Source organism: Mustela nigripes, chromosome 1, assembly GCF_022355385.1.
Source record: "Mustela nigripes isolate SB6536 chromosome 1, MUSNIG.SB6536, whole genome shotgun sequence".
In the NCBI taxonomy this organism is placed as follows: domain Eukaryota; kingdom Metazoa; phylum Chordata; class Mammalia; order Carnivora; family Mustelidae; genus Mustela; species Mustela nigripes.
This window is the reverse complement of record NC_081557.1, coordinates 266135343-266160283: the sequence shown is the minus strand read 5'-3', so window position 1 is coordinate 266160283 and position 24941 is coordinate 266135343. Positions and strand designations below refer to the sequence as shown.

Below are 24941 nucleotides of genomic sequence, written 5' to 3'. Positions count from 1 at the left end.
GTTTATCTACAACAACATAAACTCATTTTTTCTAGTCTTTCCGCAAGATAATACACACTGCCTTTAATGGCGACAGGGGCTGCTGGGGCTCAGGAAGGTCTTGAACAGTGCTTCTTTGGGCTGGGGCATGGGGACCCACTAGAAGGTCAAATTCCCTCAGACCTACCCCAGACCTCCTGTTTGAATCAGCCCTCCAGGTGATCTGGATGCGGCCTAGAGCTTGAGGACCACTGGTTTCAGAGATCATCCTTCCTTAAAGGGAAGAGGAGCTGAATTTGGAAGAAGCAGAGAAAGAGCCTTGCTTAAGGAGCCAGACAGGGAGCCCGCCAGAGTCACAAATCTGAAGGGATGATGAGGTTCCTTCCGAGAGAGATGGGGCGGCGCCCTGCCTTTCCTTCTGCCTGGAACTCTGACTCCCTCTCAGAGGTTGCTGCAAGACACTAGAAAGTATCAACTCATCTGGAAAATTCTGGGGCCAGCATAGTGGCGGGAGGTGGTTCTTTATCGAGAAGCTATTATTTATGCCAGACATTGAGCAATGCCTTTGTGGACATGGTCTTATTTCACGCTTACTAACCAGTTTCGATTCGGTGGGATTAGCCGTATTTTGCAAACACAGAGACAGGCTCAGAGGGCTTGGGGAATGTGCACAAGTTGTGTCCCGCACAAGCAGGAAGCAACAGGGCTGGGCTTACATCCAGAGGGAAATGAGCAGTAGGTGGTGGTATTGTAGGATTGATTTGTGCTGTTGCAGGGTCAGGGTTTAACCTCGTTGGTTTCGAGCTGGTAACTTGGAAACAAAACGCCGTCTAACGATTGCTTGAATTGTTCTCCTTGCAACAACGGCCAGGTACCATCTTTTAGACCAGAATCATCACCCTACGGCATGACTATAAAGCTAATATTTTTTTTCCCTCAAAGCGTGAGTTTTCTCAGAAGGAAGTGTTGAATGATAATAATGATAAATACTGAGATCTCAGAAACCAGGTTTGTAGTCATTTAGAAAAAGAACCCAGAAAAGATTATTTGATGATATTTGCATTGTTCTGAATACAGGGAACTCCCTTATAGTTTTAGAAGCACTAATTTTTCCTGTATCACCTTGTCTCTCTCTAAATAGAACCATTTGGGAGTCAAGCACAAGATTTTAGATCAACGTTACTGAGGTATATTTAAAATCGAGGCTAGCCTGGGGGGCGAAAACTAATAAAAGCGGATTTAGTTGACCGAGTGGTTGTAGGTGTTAAATGTTTGCTCTTACAGTGGTGTGCGGAGCCTGGCGTGACATGCAAAAACGAATTGCTACATTTTTAGGAATTTTGCAACCAAACACAGCCATTATTAAACATTATATTAAACAAATGCAATCCTGGGGTACCCAGGTGGCTCAGTTGTTAAATCTCTGCCTTTGGCCCAGATCACATCCCAGGGTCCTGGATCACTTCCTGCGTCGGGCTCCCTGCTCAGTGGAGAGCCGGCTTCTCCCTCTGCCCCTCCCCCTGCTCATGCTCCGTCTCTCTCACCGGCTCTCTCTCTCTTTCAAATAAATAAATACAATCTTTAAAAAAAAAAAAATGAAAAGGGGCTATTTACAGTGTGTAGGCAGGTTAAGTTAAAGGAATCCACACTGATGGTGAAGGTTCTACGGCCAGGAACAGGATGAAATCATTACTAACTTCACGCCTGTAGACAAGAGAGGGTTGCTGTTATCAACTTTTTGAGAACTGGACTGTGGAAGAGGGGCTGTGGCCCTGGAGGGAACCAACCAGAGCCACACATGGGGCAAGGCACTGGGGAGTAGGGAGGAAGGATAGACACAGCTTAATTTCTTTCCCATCAGTGTCTCCATTTGGCCAATCCCAACCAGAAGCCAAGGGGCAAGGGAGCCTTGGAGAATCATGTCTGGAAAGTCGGTTTCCTAGAGCACAATCAGGGCAGAGGACTGGTGTGGAGACAGAAGGACTCTTTGGGGAGTCACTGGTACCGAGCACTGGTTCATTCTGGACACATTCCTCAGTGAGGGATATATAAGGGAGACATCTTGAAACTGGTTTTTAGCAATTTATGAAAGCTCTCCCAGAGTGGGATTCTCGTAAGCTTTCATAACTAACTCGTCTTGGAACTTGGTGGCCTTAAACCAGGGTGAGCCAGAGCTAAAACCCTTAGCTTTTATGTTTGTTTGTTTTAGAAAGATAGATCCAGCCTGGATCTATCTTATTGTATAGATCAAGTGACCACATTTTTCATGACAAGCATTAAATCCAAGCTATAGGGGCTTTGGACCATATTTAAACACCAGTTTGTGCCCGAGAATGTCTTGTGGCCAAAACTTGAAATCCTGGTTTTCATCTGGAACTTTCAGAGAAAACTATCCGGGACAACGACGTATGAGTCTCTGCTAGGGCTGTCCTGAGGACGGCATGAGGCAGGATGCGCAAGGGAGTCATTGCTCTCAATTGCTGGAAGTGCCCCATGTTTTACTGGGGAGCAGCCTGGGCTACCGGCGACACTCAGGACACCATTCTCGAGGGCTCTAGTTAGAATTCTCTCAGGCTCATTTGGGGCCAGAGTCTCTATTACACAATCATGGCATTTTAATATTAGGCTGAGACACATAAAACAACTAATTCTGGACTACTTTTGGCCAATAACATCAACAATTCTATGGTGCTGAACCTCGTGAGATATTCTCAGTATTCATCTCCCTCTCCTGTTCCCACAATGTTTCTTCCAAACCACGGTTGGTGAGGAGTTGCAAAATCTCCGTGAGAACTCTTTTTCTGCCCCTCACCCCCAAGTTTTCTAAATTTGATGCCTGTGAAATTTCAGGTCTCTGGAAGCATTTTCATAGTCAATCCTAAACCCTAATGATTCGGAGTTTGGTTCCTGATACAGCTTCTCTAGGGGCTGGAGAGAAATGTGCTCTGGGACTGAGAGCTTGGCTGTTAGGCAAGGGACAATCACAGGAAACCGGCAGGAAGGGAAGTTTATACCAAGTCCCAGTAGTATCTGCGGAGATCCCAGGCAGGGCTGTGGTCTCCTTTCCGCATACTTTATGAAAATGCGCTTTCTCAAGTCTCGCTGAGCTTGCAGATCGCACTCCTGGGTGTTTACCCCAAAGATACAGATGTTGTGAAAAGAAGGGCCATCTGCACCCCAATATTCATAGCAGCAATGGCCACGGTCGCCAAACTGTGGAAAGAACCAAGATGCCCTTCAACGGACGAATGGATAAGGCAGATGTGGTCCATATACACTATGGAGTATGATGCCTCCATCAGAAAGGACGAATACCCCACTTTTGTCGCAACATGGACGGGACTGGAGGAGATGATGCTGAGTGAGATAAGTCAAGCAGAGAGAGTCAATTATCATATGGTTTTACTTCATTGTGGAGCATAACAAATAGCACGGAGGACATGGGGAGATGGAGAGGAGAAGGGAGTTGGGGGAAATTGGAAGGGGAGGTGAACCATGAGAGACTATGGACTCTGAAAAACAATCTGAGGGTTTGAAGGGGCGGGGGGTGGGAGGTCGGGGTACCAGGTGGTGGGTGTTATCGAGGGCACGGATTGCATGGAGCACTGGGTGTGGTGCAAAAACAGTGAATACTGTTACTCTGAAAATAAATTTTAAAAGGGGGGGGGGTGAAACAGAGCTCTGCTGGTCACTGTCGTTGGCACTATTTTTTTTTTTTTAATATAAGGCAGCTCCCCAGGGAGGACATGCACACATGCCTCGACTCGCAGAATGCTGAGACTTTGGGGGCTCAGTTGCTCTCACTCTGCCATTGTCCCTTCACACGCCAATCAACTTATCTGAGCCTTGGTCACCTCTCCAGGTGAGTTAGGGACGTGTCACAAATTTTTGTGAGTGCGTGAAAGGACCAGCCATTTTCACACTATATCAAGGATCCTCAGAGGGTCTGATGGTAATAAATACAGCATAAATAATCATCCTATTGTATGGTGTACAGAGATTTGAGTTATTTCACTTCCTACTGGGGTTTCACGTGACTGCAGAAGATGAGCCATGATGATCTGGAACTGTAGTTTCTTCTTCATCTGACTCATAGCTCAGTCCACGTGTGTCTTGGATTCAGCCCCTTCCGGCAGGTTTTTTCCAAAGAACTTTGCCTCAAATTTTGGAATGATTTTCCCACCTCAGAGGCGATGTCTTATATGAATGGGATGAATGATCTAAAAAGAACATGGCAAAAAAAATGCAGCCAGACGGTCCTTTATTAATACAAATTTATATAGTGGCATATGCTATTGGAGAAACCAGAAATTCGTAACACACAAATCAGTATTAGAAATACAAAGATCATTTGAGTCAAGAAACCAGGTTGACAGCACCACAAATGTTTCACTCAGTCTGAGCACGTGTGTCGTATCCAAGAACAACGAACACCTACAGGACACAGACACCGAATGTCCTAAGACTGTGCACGCACGTCCCGACACGAACTCCACACCCCGCCGCGGAGTCTGCGGGCGGCGTCCAGGCGGCCAGGGGACCACTAGAGGACAGCGAGGCAGAAACAAGGCGCAGACCCTTCTCCCTCTCAACGCTCGCAGCCAGCGTGGGAGAGCCCATCGCAAGCCCCGAGGGCTCCTCGTTCCTCCTCCCAGAACGGCACGGTACAGAAAATCAGTAAAAACGCCCACGAGGCATCAGTGAGCAGGTCAGAGAAACTGAAGGCAGGGCTTTGACTGAAACAGAGTCTCGCGTCCGTGACCAAAGTATCGGATTCCTACTGTGAAACAGAAAACAAAGCGAGAAGCTGTAGCAAAGTAGTAAATCTCAGCGTCACAGTCTCAACACTCCCTACTTAGTAAGTGCGCGTCCCTGGAGAAGTCCTAGCGCCCGGACAAGTCCACGGAGTCGGGGGACGAGCAGGAGGGGGGCGCGGCGGGGACAGTCGCAGGCTTTCCTTCCGCCCAGACAGCTCTCGGGCTCCTGGTCCGCCCAGGAGATTGTCCTTGCCGCTCACGACCGGGTCCTGGAGGCTGCCGAGGGCACCTGGGGGTCTCCGTCTCCATCTCTCCCCGCGGTGGCTTCACTCTGCGCGGGTCCGCGCTCCCCCGTGCACGTGTCCTCCCCAGCGGGAGGGGAGGGATGAGCAAGGGTATTGGAGCCAAGGCGAGGGCGCAGGAAGTGTTCAGTGTGGAAGCCTTCGGGCAAGTGGGGACACTGAAAAAGAACAGGCCAATGCGAAAGCTGCTCCGCAGATGACAGTTTGGTGTCCTGGAAGGATTAGTGTCAACCTTCTAGATCGTTCTGCAGGAGATTCCCCACCAGGCTGATGAGCTCTCCAGCTGTGAGACACCAAGTCTGGATACTCCCGAGGCCGGTCCACAAGGTCTGCCCCACACTGCCCACGCTGGTGTCCAGGAGCACGTGACCAGTCAGGGCTCACCCTGTTCTAGCCTCTCCTGAAGACCTCAGTCACCTCAGACTGCTGAGTCAGGCTGTCCTGCTCCGGAGGCTGATTCACAGTTTCCACGTCTGCTGATATATCCTGAGAGCTTCTCTGTTCCATCGTCCGGAGACCCTGCGGGAGCCGTGCCCATGTCACGTGGTGCTTCTTTGTTCCAACGAGGTTAACTCATGAGCCAAGCAGAAGAGACAGTTTGGGGTTTTTTGTTTTGTTTTTGCTATCTGCCCGTGCGATCTGGCCACCACCATCTCTCACTTCCTGAATGGATTCCCCCTCAACTCGCCCAAGACACCATTCACTTGCTCACCCGCCGGATACTTCCAGAGTGTGAGGCACTGCCCAGGAACCAGAGGCACGGCTCACAAGGTCCATCAGATGCTGAAAACTGTTCGTGGCTCGTTCTTTCTGGCTTTCTAGAACCGGTGTTTGGGGTGTGGAATGTTCTCAAAGAGCCGGGGTCATGCTAATACAAGCCAGACGCGGTGCGCTGCCCTGTGCTCTGCTCAGTGGATACGGTGCGTCGTGCGCCGGGGAGAGAGTGTGACTTTTACGCCCCAGGAATGAAATTGTGCCTTCATTTCAAAACAACACGACGCACATGCTTGTGCTTTTGCTAGTCGGCCAAAACCAAAATGAGAAACACAAAGGCAAGCTGTGTGCCCACGACGCACAAAATCCTGAAGCTTATGCACACTAAATTGTTTTAAAGCCATGTGTTTATGGCCTTGTCACGTGCTAATGTGGTCAAACAGTAAGTGCCTGAGCTACCAGAAAAGACCCCTCCAAAGAGAAGTCCCGGGACCTGGCGCCCTCGTCGGCCGCGAGCGCTGGGACGTGGTCCATTATGAGTCCCAGCTGGTGACTGTTAATGCAGATTTCACTCTGAGCTGGGATTTCTCCTAATTTGCTTTATCTGAATGAATCACTTGCTTTTCTGAAACCCTTGCAAACTACAGAACTCGCAGCTAGTCGAGGACGCAGGTTCGCCAGCTACTGGACGGGGCACAGCCTGGGGCGGCGGGACATGGAGGTGGGATTCGGAGGCATCCACGGCCACACGGAATGGACGGGCCAGGCGCACGTCTCTTGTTTTGCAGCCTTGTCTGTTGGGGAGGGTGTCCTGACACGTCCTCGGTGCAGTGTAGGCCAGTGGGGCACGAGGACGTCCCCTGGGCCGAGGGCGCCGTGCATCACTCATGTGTTCGAGGCGCTGGTCAGGCCCCTCCTCCCGGCAGGTTTCAGTCTGCCCTTCTGTAAGAGGGGTCCGCTGTGCCAGACGTCTGGGGACCGGGAGCTGCGTGATTTCTCCTGAAAGCTGTGGCACAGGGCTCTCATGCAGGGCCCTTTGAAGCCCCCAGGCAGAAAGGCTCTGGAAGTGCGAGGGACAGTTAGAGGCCACAGTGTGCAGAGCTGTCAGGAGGATACAATTAGCGAAGGTGTCGGTGGTGCTGGTTCGCAGGATTCTGAATGAAATCAGGGTGTCAGCAATCCAAACACTGCGCTCGGCTCGGGGCCCAGGGGAAGCCCCAGGACAAGCAAGCTGGAGGCGGTCTAGGAAGCGGATGGCCCCCCTCCCCTGCCCCGAGACCTGCGCTGCACCTAACCCGGTCCCAGTCCCCCCAGCCCCAGCAGCCAGAGGAAAGGTCTACCCCCGCCAGCCCTGAGATCGCGCTACACCCAGCTGTGCCGAAGGCGCCGTCCGCAGCGGCCTGCACGAGGTCTCCCCAAGGAACTCTGCTCCCGAACTCTGGGGTCTGGGTGGTTCTTTGTCCCGTGAGGTAGCTCAGTTGTGAGTTGATGCGTGTGATGTGTGCCTTCCGCCACTCAAAGCGATAGTTTTCCCTTTTTAAACTGCAAGATTATAAAAATACCAGTATTTGACCCCCGTTTTTATAAAAATGATTTTAGAAAAAAATACACACGGGATCCGTCTCCTCGGCTACACCTCCGTGCCGTCCTGCAGGTTGTTGTGAACCCTGACCTCCAGATTCAGCTTTTTCAGCTGCGTGCCCTTGAACGCAGACGCGCCCTCGGCGGCGCCCGGGCTGTGCACGTTCCGCACCGTGCAGTACTGTCTGCTCCAGTTCTTCTCCGGCCTGTCCGGGCTCCTCTGGGACACGTCCACCTTGGTGTTCAGAGGGTACTCCTCCAGAAAGTCCTCCGTGGGCGGCTTCTTCCTCTGCTCCTGGCACTTCCTGGTGAGGAAGCAAGCCACCGAAAGCACCAGAAGGAGGAGCATGATGGCAGCGAGGGCGCTGCCGATGGACGCCCCGGTCGGGGACAGAGACGCAGCCGCCACCGGCTCCTGCATGTCGAGGTGCAGGGACTTCATGTTGGTGCCGTTCTTGACTTGGTCCCCTTCGTTGTCGTAGATGAGGGAGTCGTCGAGGGTCAGGCGGCCGCTGGGGTCCACCAGGTCCCTTCGGTCACGCCTCAGAGGCGCCGTGAGAGAGCGCTGCACGCGGGGCCCTGAGATGGTGTCAGGGCCGATGATGTAGATCACCTGCAGGTACCACTGGTGCCCTGCTTCCACCTGCGGGAGGGGACAGAGAGACAAAGCGCCCAGGTCACCACTGCCCACGGCCACTTCTTAAGGAAGGAAATGGAATGACCACCAGCCTTGGTAAATGGTCTCCGCGGAAGCATGAGCAGTGGCTGGTGTCTCCTGGCCCAGAAGGGAACCAAATACTGTAAGTTCTATTTTACTTCCAAACTGGGATCATCTTGGGCCAGCTGTCCACATCCTTGTCTGTTGCCCTATCTGTGTAAGGACCACCCCTAAGAATTGATCTTTCGTGGTCCCTTTAGCTAAGTACATTCTTGGGCTTGTCAGTCTTTACTGATAGCAGCCAAGTAATAGGATTAATACCCACGTTTACTCCCCGTGACCTTCGATTGTTTGTTATGCTGACTTACTATTTATTGATGAACTTCAGCTAAACTAGTCGGTCAACAAATATCCACTAAATACCTATTCTGTGCGTAATATGCAGACCCGGGACAAAGTTTCCTAACTCTGGACACTTCCCGGGTCACGCCCTGAGCCGTTAAATCATCAAGGACTGGACTGCCATTTTCCTGTCCCCACTGAAACCCTCCGCGGTTTGGAACTAACTTCTGAGAAATGGGAATAGTTCTGAACTCCAAGCTCACTCCAAGGGTTACTACTTGAAGACAGGAAAAAGTGGAATAGATTTTGCAAGTTCATATTTATTGCTGGATTTAGAGTATTTTTGCTTATCAAATATTAGTAATTCTTGTCATTCTAAATTGCTGTACTGTGTTTATGACTTCGTTAAATGTTTTCCACAAGCCTGTGAAAATCAGCTGGTGCAGCATTGAGCCAAAAAGGCAGGCAACACAGAAGAGTTTAAGAAAAACCGGAGTACCACAGGCACCCCGATACGCACAATGGCAAGTGCCTGTAAGCAAATTAAAGAATTTTATCATTGCTGTGGTCGCCTGGGATAGATGATGAAAATCTGGGGTGAACGGGGCGCCTGGGTGGCAGAGTCAGTTAAGCTCAACTCTTGGTTTGGGCTCAAGGTCATGATCTCAGGGTCGTGAGACAGAGCCCCGCGTCTGGCTGTGCACTCAGCAGGGAGTCTCAGGCTCTCTCTCTCTCTCTTTCTCTCTCAAATAAATAAACAAAAATTTTTTAAAAATTGGGACTGAATGATAAGCTTAATACCCATAAAAAAGACCCACCAGCAAGAATGCCATAAAAAGAGACTAATAGTCCAGAGATCCTGTCTTTTCCCTTTCTGTAGCTTTTCAAGCCTTGGCCTCACGCGCCTACTCTTCTCACCACACTTACCTTATAGAGCGCGTCGACTTTCAGAGTGAATCCGTCCACACCTGGCATGCTACTGACCACATGGAAATCAGGCAACTCGGAGGCAAAGTGGGCCTCAAAGGGCACATCGTGGAAGTACTTATCCGTTACTTCGGGCTGACTGCGGTCCTAGAATTTGAGAGACAAGAAATGGAAGGTTTAGAGAGATGGAACCACTGCCCTGGCAGGTGGCCGTCCCTGGGAGGAGACATGTACTCTTCACTCCCGCCTCCGGTGGGGTCAGGGGAATTCCTGCTACAGAAGCCCTTTCCTTGGATCAACCACTGCCTCGGGGCACCCACCGCTCCCTTCAAGGAAGGGCGCTTGGAGGCAGCTGTGAGCTCGAAGCTCCAAGAGCGGGAGAGCCGAGACAAATAATTCTCAAGCCATTTGGTCTCAGGACCCCTCACACACTTAAAAATCAAGGACCCCAAAAGTCTTTTGTTTACAGGATTTATAACTATCAATATTTACTCCATTAAAATTAACACGGAAAAATGAGCAAATACTTATTTTCTAGTTCATTTTAAAGTGGCAATGAAAAACCCACTACATGTTAACATAAGTAACATTTTTAAAAAACAAATACCTATATTCGCCCCCACCTCCTCAAAGAGAGCTGACATTGTTTTGCACTTTTGCAAATCTCTGGAAAAGAACTAGATTCTCATAACTTCTCTATTGACTCAGTTGTGATATGTTAGTTTGACTGAAATATATAAAGAAAATCTGGCCTCACAAGGATGTGTAGTTGTAAAGGGGAGAAATGATTTCATACCTTGTTCAGATAATCGTGGATATTCTCTGATACCAAATCAAACTCGGTAGGTGGTATTTAAAAAGATTAGTTACAATGTGGAATTTGAAACCATATCAATAAACCTTTCATACTCTCTACACTCACGAGGGGATTAGAGTGGAAAAAAAAAAACCAGCATCATTATATTATTATGAAAGTAGCTTTGACCTTGTGGACTCCCTGAACTAGAATCAGGGATATTCAGGGTCCATACTCTGAGAAACACTGGCCGTGACTTTCCTTTTCCTGGGACGTTAATAATAATAGTAGCTTGTCTTGTTGCCCACTGTAACCACCACGTCTGGTAATCCGTCCTCGCACTTAGCTGATCAGAGAGAAACAGGAGCACTGTGCATACCGAGAACACAGCAAGAGTGCGGTTCCACCTGCTTGGGGCAGAACGCCCAGCTGAGGAACCAGCTCAGGGGTCAGCCACGCCACACTAACGGTTAGCGTACCAGCAGCAGAAACCTGTGTTTCAGGTGTTTGTTCGGCTGGATGCATCCATACTGTGGCCCTTCGTTGTAGATTGTCCCCGTGGGGTCAAAGAAAGGCACGTGACCGTCCTTCCCGGTACAAAGATAGACCTTCTCCAGCTGCAGTTTGTAAGCCGAATTAAGGTTTTGCTCTGGATTCCAAAGTACTCGGCCATAAAGGATTTGACCTGGAAAGATTGAGAGGCATTAATTGGGTCATACTTTAAGATTAAAGAGAAGGAAATGTCAAGGGTAGGAAGGATTTAACACACTCCCTTAGGGCCTTTCTACGAAGAGCTTGATGGTTCCATGTGCCCTTAAAATACTCATTCGTTCATTTCTAGCTTCTTTTCTTCCCTAGACATTAATCGAGCATTTAAGGTGTGCCACGGGCTCTGCTGTGCAGACGGGACACGGAGGTGAGTCAGATGAGCTGAGGGAACAGAAAGAAAACCTAACCCGTTGCTAAACATAGCGCAGCTAATATTCATCCAACTCCTACTATTTGCTAGGCACTGTGCTAAGTTCCTCCCATATAAGAAACTCACGTAGTGCTCACAGGTTTACAGATGAGGAAGTTGAGGCACTGAGGTTAAGTGACTTCTTGAAAGTCACAAAACTAGTACGTGTTGGGGACGGGGTTCAAAGTCAAGGGACTTGGGCTCGAAAACCCACCGTTATCCCAACACTGTACTGCCAGGAGCCACAGTGAGGAAGGTTCACAGTGTCGCCCGAGCAGAGAGCTGAGCCAAGACATCTGCAGGGGAGAGGCACGGGAGGGATGAAAGAGGAGGTACTGTCTGACCAGTTTTCTCAAACGTGGGTCGGGGGCATTGAGCATTTGGGGCAGGAGACTGGGGAGAGCACTCCATGCCAGAGGAAGTCCAGGCTCGAAAGACGGAAAGCGGCAGGCCACGAGTCTAGTGCTGCTGCTGTCTCCTTAGTATCCGCTGCGGCGCTTTCTTTACTTCCAGTTTCTTTCCTTGTACTATTTCATTTATTCTTCCCAAGAGCCCAAGGCAGGTTCAATTATTATCTTCATTTTAAAGAACGTGTCCGAGGTTTCCTATCTGGCCATGGGAGCTGAGAATTGAGCAGAAATCTGTCGTGTAGAGGGTTTTCTTCGTGGCACTGAGGAGGTCAGTGTGACTAGAGAGGAGGATGGCTAGAGGCTCCGGCAGGAGAGACCCCTGGGAAGACAGGCTAGGGGCGCTGCGGAGCCTGGCCTGGGGTGTTAAGAAGCGGGGACCCGTGGAAGGTTTTAAGCAGGGGTGTAAAATCAACACACAGGGGCTTCAGAAACATGGAGAGTGGAGGAAACACGAAGAGACTAGAGTCACAGAGATTGGGCTGGGGGCTATGCTAACGCTCTGCGAGAGACAGGTGTCTAACTTACAGCTGCGGAGCATGGGATGAGCTCAAGAAATGAGTGTCACTGATCTTAATGGTAGGTGAGAGGCATGGAGAGGGGGCGATTCGGAGAGGCTTCTGCCTGGGGCACCTAGAGTGTGACGCTGTAGTCAGTGTAGCAGCGGGTATGGTAGGAAGGAGGTAAGCCCTGTTCTAGACGTTCTAGGTGTCTGAAAGACACCCATCTGAAGCGGCTTGGTAGTTCCAGACCCACATATGGAAATGTAGAAATTAAGTTTGGAGACATCAGGGCAAGGTCAACTCTTAAGGAATGGCCGCGGAGGAGTAGAGAACAGGGAGTTCAGGAGAAGTGGATGGGCCAAGCCATGGGTATGACCAGAGGTAGGAGCGAAGTAAGACCAGAAGGAGCCATGCATGGAACCTGGGGACAATCACAGGGATGTGGCAGAGGACAAAGACCCAGGGCAACAGCATGACAAGTGGCCAGAGAAGCAAGAGGGCGTCAGGTGAGGCTGTTGGTCAAAGGAAACCCAACAGGACATAAGTGTCAAGATCCATAGGTTTGATGTCATTGACAAAATCGGGTTCTGAGCTGCGTGTGGTGGGAGACTCCCAGCCTGCAACAGACGGACGGAGATGAAGGGCCACAGAGACTGTGTGGGCTCACCGCCCACTCTTGGAAGTTCCTCAGAGAAAGGAAAAGGAGAAAACAGACTGAGTTTGAAGGGGAGTGAGGTCTGAGGGATGCTTTGTTTTTTCTGTTATGGGCAGACACACCTGAGCGTGTCTTTCGGATGACAGAAAAACCCCGGATATGAGGACAAGATTAAAGGAAGAAAAAAGGCAGAAGGGGCCATTGAGGGAAGAAAGGCAGATAACTCATTCATTTATTCAGTCAATATTTATTGAGAACCTAGGCACTGGTGGTCTGGTGTGCAAATCTGATATCTGATCACAGTCCCTACCCATGGAACTCAGTCTGGTGGTAGCAACAAGTAAAGAAATATGTAATAAACAAGTAAAGAAATATGTAATATATATTACACAGTATTAATAATGGTTAGAAGCACTATAAAAATGAATAGTGTTCTATGAAAGTGAAAAATACGGAGGCGTACATTCAGTTATCTGGTGTGGTCAGGGAAAGCCTCTTTGAGGCAGTTAACAGTGAAGTAGAGACCTGAAGGAAAGAGAGGGCCATCCTTTTGAAACATCAAGGAAACCAGTTTGGGGCGAGGAGAGGGCAGAGGAACCCTTTCCAGTGGAGAAAGCAGGAGGAATGTACACGGACATTTGGCGACCCTGCAGCAGGTAGGGAGGGAGGGGTCATGTTGCAATCTCTCTCCAAGTAACTGAGAGATAAAGCAAATTACCCAAAGTCAGACAGTGTGTTCGAATCTGGTTGGAAACCCTAGTCTTCCACCATTCAGACCAGGGTTCTTCCATAGTACCACACTGCCAGTCATTACAGTACCAAATATGTGACCTTCTTTCGATACAACATAAAGGAAGGATATGGTTCTGTTCCTTGACTAAACCTTGGCTGTCCTGGAACCAAGCCCAGGGGAAACTTCACTGGAGCATTGCCTGAAAGCCCAGGAGCAGAGATGCTAGTCCAGAGACTTGTCCTAAAGCATCTGAAGTCTAGCCAGAGTCTCGTTCTGTAGGGGAACGAAACAACTTACCTTTTTATTATTAACATATAACAACTTACCTTTAGAGAAGGCCCCTTTGTAATCCATTTCTGCTAGGGACATATCAGATGTATTGGGGTCCATCAGGAACACCTTCTCATTATTGCAGAGCTGAAATTCAGTATTGAGCGAATACACAACTGGTACAGGGCGGTTGGTCTGCTGGAATGCGATGGGGATCAGGAATCTAAATGCGGGAGAAGCGAGAGCTCTTTGAGAGCAGCGTCAACTTGGCAAACCTCGTGCTGAACTCTCTTCCCTCCCTCCTCAGCACTGTGAACGTGTTTTGTTGCAGGTGCTAAATAATCACCAAATACAGCGATGTGTATAGGAGAAGAGCTTGGCTTATTTGGAGAATTATGAGGTTAATCTGCTCTTTTGAGCAGAAATAATCCGATTCATCTTTAGAACTCTTTTGCACTCGTTGCTTTTGCTAGCCCTCTCATTCCGAAGGTCCCTAAGGTTGCTCTTTGACTGCGGAAGGGCTCACTGCCATGGAGACCTGCCTAGACTTCTCTTTCCCAGATCTGCCTGCTCTGAAACTTTGACTCTTTCAAACCGATCCAAACTTATTTATCCTGTGTCCCACTCTTCAAGACATTGCTAAACAATACTCTCCTGCCTCACTCCTACTTCAGCCTCCCCGGCCTTCTTTCTCGGTCTTTGGAATCTGTCCTTTTCTTCCCGGACTCTGGCACTTAAGGCTCCTCTAGCCAGACTGGCCTTCATTAGGTCTCTTGACAGGTTCTCTACTCCGTATTTCTACTGCTTCAAGACTCACTATTCAACAAATATTCACTGCATTTTTGTTATGTGAGAGACATTGTCCTAGCAATGGGAATTCATGGGTGAACAAAGCACATGCCCTCAGGGATAATACATTCCAAAAGAGAGTCGGTTAATAAAATAAATTTAAAAACATAGAGAACACGAGAAGGAAGCAGGTGATGAAGAGAAACGCGAGGCAGAGAAAGGGGACGCTAGGAAGAGGTTCAGCTGGAAATTTAAATATGGCGGCCACAGAGGCCTCAGTGGGAGGAAAACTAGGAGGATGGAGCTCTGTTGCCTGAAATGGGAAGACCGTGGGGGGACTAGATTTGGTGGAGGAAGAGGAGGGGTTCAGCAACAGGCATGTTCAACTTGGGAGGCCTACAAGAGAGCCAGGTGGAGAGGCAGAGCAGTCCGTCTGATGCAGAAGTCAGGATGTGAGAGGTGAGCCCGGGATGAAGGTGTCCTTTGTATTCAAAACCTGGGGAAGGAAGGATGAGGGAGACCACCATGTGGAAACAAGAGAGAAGAGACGGTTCTAGCACGGCACTTAGGGTGCTCCAGATTCAAAGGCAATGCGGAAGAGGAGGAACCAGCAGAACAAACAGTGAGGAAAACCCAGTGGGTCGAAGAAAGCCTACAGAGCTTGACAATAGCTGAGTGAAGACAGTGTTTCAAGGAGGTGACTGGACAACTGTTAACTGTCGCAAAGCCGTTGCAAGAAATAAAGGTGAGAGTCAACGTCTGGTGCTAGTGAGTTCATTGGTGACCTTGACGAGACCGAGCTGGCTGAAGGGATGAGTGCGGAAGCCTCAGGGCAGCGGGCTCCAGAGAGAGAGAACGGAAGGCGCTACACTGGAAACTGCAAGTCTAGGCAACTCTTGAGGCATGACGTGAGGTACAGGGAAGGGAAATGAATGTGGACGGAGAACTGAAGTCAAGAAGCGACTTTTTTTTTTTTTTTTTTTTAAAGATGGGAGAAGTTACAGGTTTTTAAGCGGATTGGAGTGATTCGTAGAGAGAGGAGACTGGCTTATAAGATGCTCTTTATAAAGTCAGATGAGAGGATTTGGGTTCCAGTGCACGAGGGGGGCGCTGGCTTCGTTCGGTAGGCGCTGGGGCCGTTCCTTCAGGGATAGCCATGTACCTGCAGACGCGGGGAGGGGGTAGATATGATGTCGGGAGCTGGGGTGAGTTCTCTTCTGATTTCTTCTGTTTCCTCCAAGAAACAGGACACAAGATAATCAGCTGAGAGTGAGAATGGGGAAGATATCGCAAATTTGAGTGCGAAAGAATACAATGGTTGAGGAGAGGGAGAGAGTGAAGCCGTTGTTAGGGAACGATTTTGTTCTCTGCTGAGAAGACCTGTGGGTCAGCTTGAGGTTAGTGATAATGAATTTGAGGTTTCCTGACTTTGACCTTGCTGGACATTCTGCAAGAAACCTCCCCCTCTGTCTGCCTTTCTTTGCCTGTTAACTCTAATTTATTCTCCAGATTCCAACTCAAACATCACAGTGCCTAGGAAGTTCACTCTGCTTCTCTTCCCTTCCAGGGTAGGTCAAATCCCTTATCATTTGTTCTCTCTTTCTCTTTTTAAAATTCAATTAATTAATTTATTGGAGAGCAAGAGAAAGAACAAGAGAGAGAGAGCATGGGGAGGGCCAGAGGGGGAGAGAGAGTCTTAAGCAGACACAGGGCTCCATCTCACACCCTGAGATACTGACCCGAGCCCAAGTCAAGAATCAGATGGTTAACCCACCGAGCTACCAGGCGCCCCTTATAATTTGTTCCCACTATTTCATGCACTTTTTTTTCACGGTACTTATCATGATCTGATATTTTATTTAAATAAAGTGACTTTAAATACAAATCGGGTCAAAGTCCGCTTCACCTGTTACAGGCTGCACAGAGCCACAGCAAGTGTCCACTCGCTCACTGTTGTACCGTCATTGGTAGCCAAGCTTCCGACACACACGTTTGTTAAAGAACAATGTGTGAGGGATAGTTTCAGTGCTTCACGCTTGCGGCAGAGTCCACCTGACTATTCCTTACTTCTGACTGAAGGTGCCCCAGTGGGTAGATCTGAGAGGGTGGGGTTCGGGGAGATCTTGGAGCCTAGGAGCAACGGGCCCAAGCTAGGGCTGACCCCGTTTTGATAACTTGAATGTAACCATTTGTTGCACCAAGAGCTCATTTAGTGGACTCAGGAAAATGGGTTTTTCTTGGTCCTGGTATTACCAGATTCCACATAGTGCCTGACACCCAAGATGCCCAATAAATAGTTACTGATTAAACAGAACAAATACAGGACTAGAGGAGATGACGGTGATTTATAAGGTGAGAAGGTCCAACAGACCTCACAAAAACAGGCATTCGAGGAGATACAGTTCCTCTGAGTTCAGCCCGAGTTCCCTGCGGCGGCCTTGTTTTCTGTGTTGCAGTTCTAATGCGTCCCTAGGGAGCCACAGAGATGATCCAAAGCAAGGGTAGGCCCTACGGAGAGTCACCCTAGGAAGAACAGGGACCCCACAAGTAATGATCTCCCTGATGTAAAGCAAAGACTCCCAAACCTGAAGCCTCAGTAAAGGGACCCAATGACACTGTTCCCTCTGTGACCCCCAAGCCCACACAGCACCAGGGGATGCAGATGGGCTGGTGTCTCTTTTGCTCCTTTCTGTCATTCCCAAATGGCAAAAGAATTTTTAAAAAGGTCTGGCACCTCCTGGGGAGAAACTCTTCTCACCTGTGTATGCTCAGAGACACCCAGAGCATTCTTCACAATAGAATGTGGGATTATACACGAGCAGAATGGCCCAATAACTTGCGGCATCCCCCCACAATGAGCACTTTAGACGAGAGGCTCACCGTACAGTACTCACACAGCACACGGATCAACACAAATGCTGGTCCACTTCTGAAGCAAGAAGTGACTCAGCAGCAAACCAAGAAAAGCTGCAGAGACAATCGGTGCAGGAGGACATTTTTATGTCGCTCAGAACCTCACAAAACCATGCACAAGCCAATATGAGTAAACCAGAAACCAAAACAAGGGATGACAAGGACAAATACCACTCCAGTGGTTCCCCCGCTGGGAAGGTGGTGGACAGGGCAACTGGAGGGCCGCTACAGGTGTCTAAAAGGTACTGGGAATGTTCTAGCTCTTTTATTTTTCTCTAACTTTCACCTGTTACAAAATGGGGATAACAGTGTCAACATTGTGGGGGCACACTACAGTGAGCCGTAAATGTTAGGAGCTTAGTGCAGAGTCTCCCACACCCTCTGCACCCCATACGTGATGTGTAACATCACCAGCAGTTACGATTACCTACTCGATCATCAGTAGCCCCGTCCCAGAGGTACTCGCTCAGGCAGTTGAATTCCTATCAGATGATGTTCTATTACTCAAGGTTTTACAGATGGTCTTCTATCTAAAATCTGTTCATAACTTAGAAACGGAATACGTGAATCCAATCCCCCGGCATATGTCGCCGGATTATTTTCCCTCTGTTCCTCCTTATTGCAGCCAACTACCGCTGTCCTGGTCACTTCCCCTCGCTCACTTGGCTGACCACCGTGCTCCTACCACGGATCTTGGCGATTTCAGCGTCCACAGGGATGAATCATCTAACACTCTTCAGCTCTCAGTTCCTTGACAGCTTTGCCTCCAAAGAGCTTGTCCACCCCACCGTAGCCACTCAAGCATCACGGTCCCACTATGCGCCACCTCCCCAAGTCTCATTTCCCAGCACCTTCCTAACTACCACCTCCCCTTCCCAGCTCGCCCCTACTGTTACTTCCACTCGTTCATTCTCTAATCACACGGGACCTCCCTGACCACTGTGACCAGGAATGGGAACACCAGCACACTCATGGGGGGAGGGTAGACACCCTGTAACAAACACTTCAGAAAACTGTCTGCAGTTTCTTAAAAAGTTAAGCATGTATCCACCATGTGATCCAGCTGCTGTATTCCTACGTACACACATGAGAAAACAGAAAGCCTATGTCCATGTAAAGGCTCGTGTGTCTATGTTCATAGTGGCTTTACTTCTCACCACCATCACCTGGAAACAACCCAAACGTCCACCAACAGATGAGCTGACAAATGAAGCTGAGGACCGCTGTTCCCTGGGAGATGACCGGCACTGACGGGGACAGACGGCTGCTGCGCACAACAGGAAGGCATGAAAATACTCGCGCTCCATGAGCAAAGTTGGAGAAGGATGCATCCTGTGTGACACCATTGACATGAAGCTCTAGAAAGTGCAAAGTAATCTGTAGTGACGGAGGCAGATCAGTGGATCCCGGAGAAAGCGGTGGCTCAGGAGGGTGAGAGGGAAGGCTACTGAGGGGCATGAGGAACGCCCTGGACGAAATGAATGTGTTCGCCACTGTGCTAGTTGTGGTGGCTTCATGGGTGAATACGTATGTCGGAAGTTATCGAATTGTATCTACCTTGAATATGCACAGTTTGTCTTATTGTCAATGAGATGGAAATTTTAGAACAACTCATCAGGCTCTCAGCACTGCCCGATCCGCTGCTATCGGCAACCCTCCAGCATGCCCACTTCCCCACTCTGAGATGACTGCCTCACTCCCTCCTCTCTTCCCAGCCCTCAGGACTCCTGACTTCTAGTTGAGGCTCAGCTTCTCATTTTTTGGAGAAAACAGATTTAAGCAGATTCTACTTTGCCATTCCTGTCCTCCAATCTACAAATTCTCCCCTCACCTAGATCCATATAGGCCTGCTCTCCTCTTCCAGGGAATGAGGGCTCTGGGCTTCTAGTGAAGGCGGGCCCCTCCCCTCTTGTCTTGGACCTATCCCCACCCTGCTCAAAGGCTTGGCTCTGCAGACTTCCCCTTGTCCTGCTGCAACATTACATTTCACCTAACAGACCAATAGGGTTGCTCCCACCAATATACAGCCACCCTGAAATATTTTCCACTCTAAATCACAAATAAGACCTCCTTTGGCTTTGTATCTATTTCTAACCACTGTGCCTTTCCCCTGACATTTCTTATAATAAACACCGTAGGCATAGTTTATCCCTGTTGTCTCTACTGTCTCTCCTTGGTCTCTCATGATCTGATCACGCTTTAATCAGTCAGTCCACTCAGTCCAGGCAGTCCCCAGCCTGCCCTTTGTCAAGATTACCAACCACTTCTCAATCGCCAAATCCGATGGCCCATTCTCAGTTTCTTAATTTGAACATCACATTCCAAATTTTCTCTATGGTAATGTCAGATCCTGTCCTTAACATCCTCTTAAAAATGTTTCCTCCTTAAAAGACCTCAACGTGAAACAGGAATCCATCAGAATCCTAGAGGAAAACATAGGCAGTAACCTCTTCGATATCAGCCACAGCAACTTCTTTCAAGATATGTTTCCAAAGGCAAAGGAAACAAAAGTGAAGATGAACTTTTGGGACTTCATCAAGACCAAAAGCTTCTGCACAGCAAAGGAAACAGTCAACAAAACAAAGAGGCAACCCACAGAATGGGAGAAGATATTTGCAAATGACAGTACAGACAAAAGGTTGATATCCAGGATCTATAAAGAACTCCTCAAACTCAACACACACAAAACAGACAATCATATCCAAAAATGGGCAGAAGATATGAACAGACACTTCTCCAATGAAGACATACAAATGGCTATCAGACACATGAAAAAATGTTCATCATCACTAGCCGTCAGGGAGATTCAAATTAAAACCACATTGAGATACTACCTTACACCAGTTAGAATGGCCAAAATTAGCAAGACAGGAAACAACATGTGTTGGAGAGGATGTGGAGAAAGGGGAACCCTCTGAAACTGTTGGTGGGAATGCAAGTTGGTGCAGCCTCTTTGGAAAACAGTGTGAAGATTCCTCAAGAAATTAAAAATAGAGCTTCCCTATGACCGTGCAATTGCACTCCTGGGTATTTACCCTAAAGATACATATGTCGTGAACAGAAGGGCCATCTGTACCCCAATGTTCATAGCAGCAATGGCCACGGTCGCCAAACTGTGGAAAGAACCAAGATGCCCTTCAGCGGACGAATGGATCAGGAAGATGTGGTCCGTATACACTATGGAGTATGATGCCTCCATCAGAAAGGACGAATACCCAACTTTTGTAGCAACATGGACGGGACTGGAAGAGATGATGCTGAGTGAAATAAGTCAAGCAGAGAGAGTCATTTATCATATGGTTTCACTTATTTGTGGAGCATAACAAATAGCATGGAGGACAAGGGGAGATAGAGAGGAGAAGGGAGTTGAGGGAAATTGGAAGGGGAGGTGAATCATGAGAGACTATGGACTCTGAGAAACAATCTGAGGGGTCTGAAGGGGCGGGGGGTGGGAGGTTGGGGGAACCAGGTGGTGGGTATTGGAGAGGGCACGGATTGCATGGAGCACTGGGTGTGGTGCAGAAACAATGAATTCTGTTACGCTGAAAAGAAATTAAAAAAAAGTTTCCTCTTCCTTTGCCCCAGCTGCGGGAAAGACTAGACGCTGCCTGAGAGCAGAGGCTACTTGTAATGCTCCGCTGTAGTCTCCAGGCCAGACCAGAGCCCGCACACAGTAAGAGCTGAATCAAAATTGGGTGAATGAGGGAAGGTGTGGCGGGATGCAGACAGTCTCGGGTCTGAGGTGGGTACCGGCTAATGTAGAGTTGATCCTCGGTTTTCGTAGTAAGGATGTTCTGTAAAGTCACGGTGAATGTGTGTCAGTCGGTACCTAGCCACTGTCCCGGGGCAGACATGGGGCAGAGCTCCTGCAGCACGCGTCATGGCATTTTCACCGATTGACCAATACCTAGCCCCGTTCTCTGCATGTTTCAGTTTAAAACACCTTATTTAATATGTTGTTAATTTGTTAACATAGAACGTGTGGCAACAGCACTTAGAACCTGTGCCTGAGGCTTCTTATACTTAGGCATCAGGTAGACCTCAGCACTAGCTTGGGAACCGCTGTCAACATGAAATCACTGGTAAAAAAAAAAAAGCACAAAAATGTGCAAACCACGGCACTACCCAGACCCTGAAAACGATACTCGTTTGTAGTGAGAAAGCCGACAGAAGAAGGGAGAGTGCTGCCTTGCTTGACCTGAGCTGGGAATGCGGGCGTCCGGTGGCTGTGTTTTGCCACCCGGTCTGTGTGCGACTGACCATGAAGCCATCGCGGCAACCGATGCCGCCGTCACACACACACACGCACACACACACACACATGCACACGCACACACACACACACGCACACGCACACACACACACACACACACACGCACGCACACAGGAGCGAGGGGGTGAACTGACAGGCCGTGAGGCTTCGCTGGCTTCCCTACCTTTCCGGGGCATGTGCGGTGCAGGCCAAAGGCTTGTCCCCAGGGTCAACCCACGGCTGTGTGGGCTGCACGGTGCACGGGATCAGGTAGATGGTGTACTCGCCCGAGTAGTCCTTCCTGGAAAGACGCAAGCACACTGCGGTGAGGCCGTCTTCTAGCTTCTACTCACCACACACACCGCCTTCGCTCAGCACAGGTCCGGGGGTCTCTGCGCTCCAAATCGAGAGGCTTTCCGAGTCCCGAACGCAATCTTCAGACAGTCCTCGCCGGTCCCTGCAACCGTCAGGGTATTGTCCAGACGTGTTAAATAGAGCTACTTTACCCCACTGCAGCCCTTTCCACGAGAAAATCTGAGGGAGGCATCTTGTTTCTAAAATTGTAAAAAGGTTCAAGAGAAGATAAAACAGAACGGGTCACTTCCTTTAGATCTCCACGAAGCTTGTCTGACAGTTTCTGTGTAGCGTTTCTTGGAGATGGGCGCCCCGTTCAACACATTCTTGACTGTGAAAGATTTTATTTATTTATTTATTTGACAGACAGAGATTGCAAGGACGCAGAGAGGCAGGCAGAGAGTGAGGAGGAAGCAGGCTCCCCACTGAGCAGAGAGCCCGATGCAGGGCTTGGTCCCAGGACCCTGGGATCATGACCTGAGCCGAAGGCAGAGGCTTTAACCCCCTGAGCCACCCAGCACCCCAAGATTTTATTTATTAAGGCGTGGACAGGTCAATGGCTGCCCTGACAGAAGTGATGGCCAATGTCTCGGGGTTAAAGGGCACCTCACTCCAGAGAATGCCTGCACCCCCATTTCCTTAGCATTTGGTTTCTGGGCTCCTCTTCCGAACTCTACAGACCCAGCCCGTCACGGTGTTGTAGAACGACGTCTCTTCTCATAGGAGACTAAGCGCTGGGCATTTCCCTATTTGTGTTGGATCACAGGATTCTGTAGGTTATGTCACCAAGAGCAGGGAGCCTTTGTACCCTCACAGCTGTTGTGGAGCCGCAGCCGCCGCCCTGAGAGCCTGCCTGGAAGACAGCCAGACAGCCAGAGGCTTCGGGAAGATTCTTCCAGAGTCCTGGGAGGCTGCTGTCCCCGGGATGAAGAGGGTAGGGTTATGGATTGTAATTTTAACTCTTGTGGACAATCCCTTAGAGTTCTCACATTTGCCGAATTTGTTGTTTGTCCATTTCTTTTGTATTTATCAATTTATTCATAAAATTACAGCAAAGATTTGGTTAGATAAATAAACAAGTACAACGTGTATGACACATCCTGGGTTCATTTCAGTGGAACGGCAGAACCTGGAAACTGCGAGATGCTCTAAACCTCGCTTGCCTTTGCCTTTTCCACAGTTCTGTGACTTTCAGCAAAACACACAAACCTTCAGGGCTGAGTTTCTAAGTCCCTTCCTGCCGGGCCGTCCGTATGTCTCTGCCGTTTCCTCCACGGCCCCTCCCTTCCTCCAAGCCTTGGAACAGGGGAGATGGGACCTTACACTCCCTACCTGAATTACATGAAGACTGACGCGCATAAGGGGAATAGTGACCCGTACTTCATAGAAACACTTAGAACCGTCCGCCCGCAACCCTTGCTTGCACCCGGCCGGGATCATGTCGCCCCTCCGCTCAAGCCGACTGCGCTCTACGGTAACGGCCAAGTCCAAGCTCGGGTCTGCAGGGCCCTGCGTGTGCCCCGCCCCCACCTTGACCTTACCGCCTGCCCTTCTCCTCCCTGCTCACCCCTCCGGTCCCCCCGGCCGCCCTGCTCCTCCCCAGGGGGCGGGTCATGCTGCGGCCTCCGGAGCCCGGCCAGCGAGCTCCCCGCCTCCTCCAAGGGTTCGCCCAGACGCACCCTCTCGACGAGGCCTACTGTGCGCATCCTAATTGAAATCACTCCTGATTCCCCTCAGAGTCTGCTCTAAATCCTGTATTTTTCCGGGCACCGGGTGGCTCAGGTCATGATCCCGGGTCCTGGCATCGAGCCGTGCATCGGGCTCCCTGCTCAGCGGAGAGCCTGCGTCTCCCTCTCCCTCTGCTTCTCCCCCTGCTTGTGCTCTCTCTCTCTCTCTCTCTGTCAAATAAGTAAATAAACTCTTAAAAATAAATCCTTCATGTTTCCATGGCACTCCCACTTTCTGACATGTTCTGCTATGCTTTTTACTATGGCCACGTTTTGTGTCTTTGTACTTCACTGTAAACACTGTGTGCATCTTTATTTTGTCCACGGATGCATCCTTCTGCCCAGAACCTACCCTAAGGCACAGTAAATAAAATGCTCAATAACGTTTGTTGAACAAATGAATGCAGGACAAAGTACATGGCTTCCCAACCCCACAGTCATACTTTTCTCATCCCTAAATACGATGTAGGTCCATTTCCTCAGTATCCCTGTAAATATGCCAAACCAGGCCCTAGAGGTAGGTTTTGAATTCTGTAGGTCTCCTCCTCTCCTTCCTGAGAACGAGACCTTCCTCACCGCATCACGGAGCACGGGCCGCCCACCTCCTCCATGAAGCCTTGTGCAGCTCCCAGCCCTCCCTGAACAGCGATGGTCTCCGCGTTCGGCACCTCTCGCATCGCACACAGCACAGCTAGCTGGATGCTGTTCTACACTTTACCGTTTCTCTATATAGTTTTATCTCCTTTCCTTAAACTTAAACTCTTAAGATGCTTATTCAGGACCTAAACCACGCACTAAAACCTGCGTCTCTGGGGATTCAATCAATCAGGCATGGCTTTACCCTCGGGGAGCTCACGAGCTGATGGAAAATGGGACCCTGCGTGGAGACGTCACATGAGCTGCATTCCAGTGTGAGCTGGAACAAAGTGGGAAGGGGAGGAGGGGCTTCCAGCCGCGCATGGAGAGTCAGGGAGGGCATCCCAGAGGGGTCAGCACTGAGTCTTCGAGCTGGGGCTGCGAGGAGTTCGAGGTCTGTGAGAAGAGCAGGGAGAGCAGAGGGAACCACACAGGCAAGGCCGCGCTGACGGGCAGGTGGGGTCCGGGTCCGGGAGATATTTAATGCGGTTCAGAAGGTTGGGTTTGAGAGGAGGCTGTGGGGGAGGGCACGGGCTTCGAATAAAGAATTTGGACTTTATCCGGGAGGCCGTGGGGAGTCAGCAGAGGACGTAGAGAGGACCGTTTCTGTGTTTGTAACTCAGGACAAAGTACGTGTATGATCCCATGGGCCTCTAGGAAGCGTAGCCTTTGAAGTTTATTACATATT

General features: G+C 49.5%; 1 protein-coding gene across 5 annotated transcripts in view; it reads right to left on the bottom strand.

Annotated features, from left to right (window-relative positions):
• FRAS1 (Fraser extracellular matrix complex subunit 1) overlaps positions 1-24941 on the bottom strand; it is a 420039-nt gene that overhangs the window by 5396 nt on the left and 389702 nt on the right. For 4 of the 5 annotated variants that reach the window (XM_059385660.1, XM_059385681.1, XM_059385690.1 and 1 more), the window contains 5 exons: positions 21721-21837; positions 13639-13805; positions 10536-10741; positions 9261-9407; positions 4224-7976 (listed from right to left, as the gene is read on the bottom strand). In XM_059385660.1, coding sequence (XP_059241643.1) covers positions 7383-7976; positions 9261-9407; positions 10536-10741; positions 13639-13805; positions 21721-21837 — 1231 coding nt within the window. In that variant the 3' untranslated portion in view covers positions 4224-7382. Of the gene's footprint in view, positions 1-4223; positions 7977-9260; positions 9408-10535; positions 10742-13638; positions 13806-21720; positions 21838-24941 lie in introns of those variants that run through there. The other variant, XM_059385668.1, reaches the window with a different exon arrangement.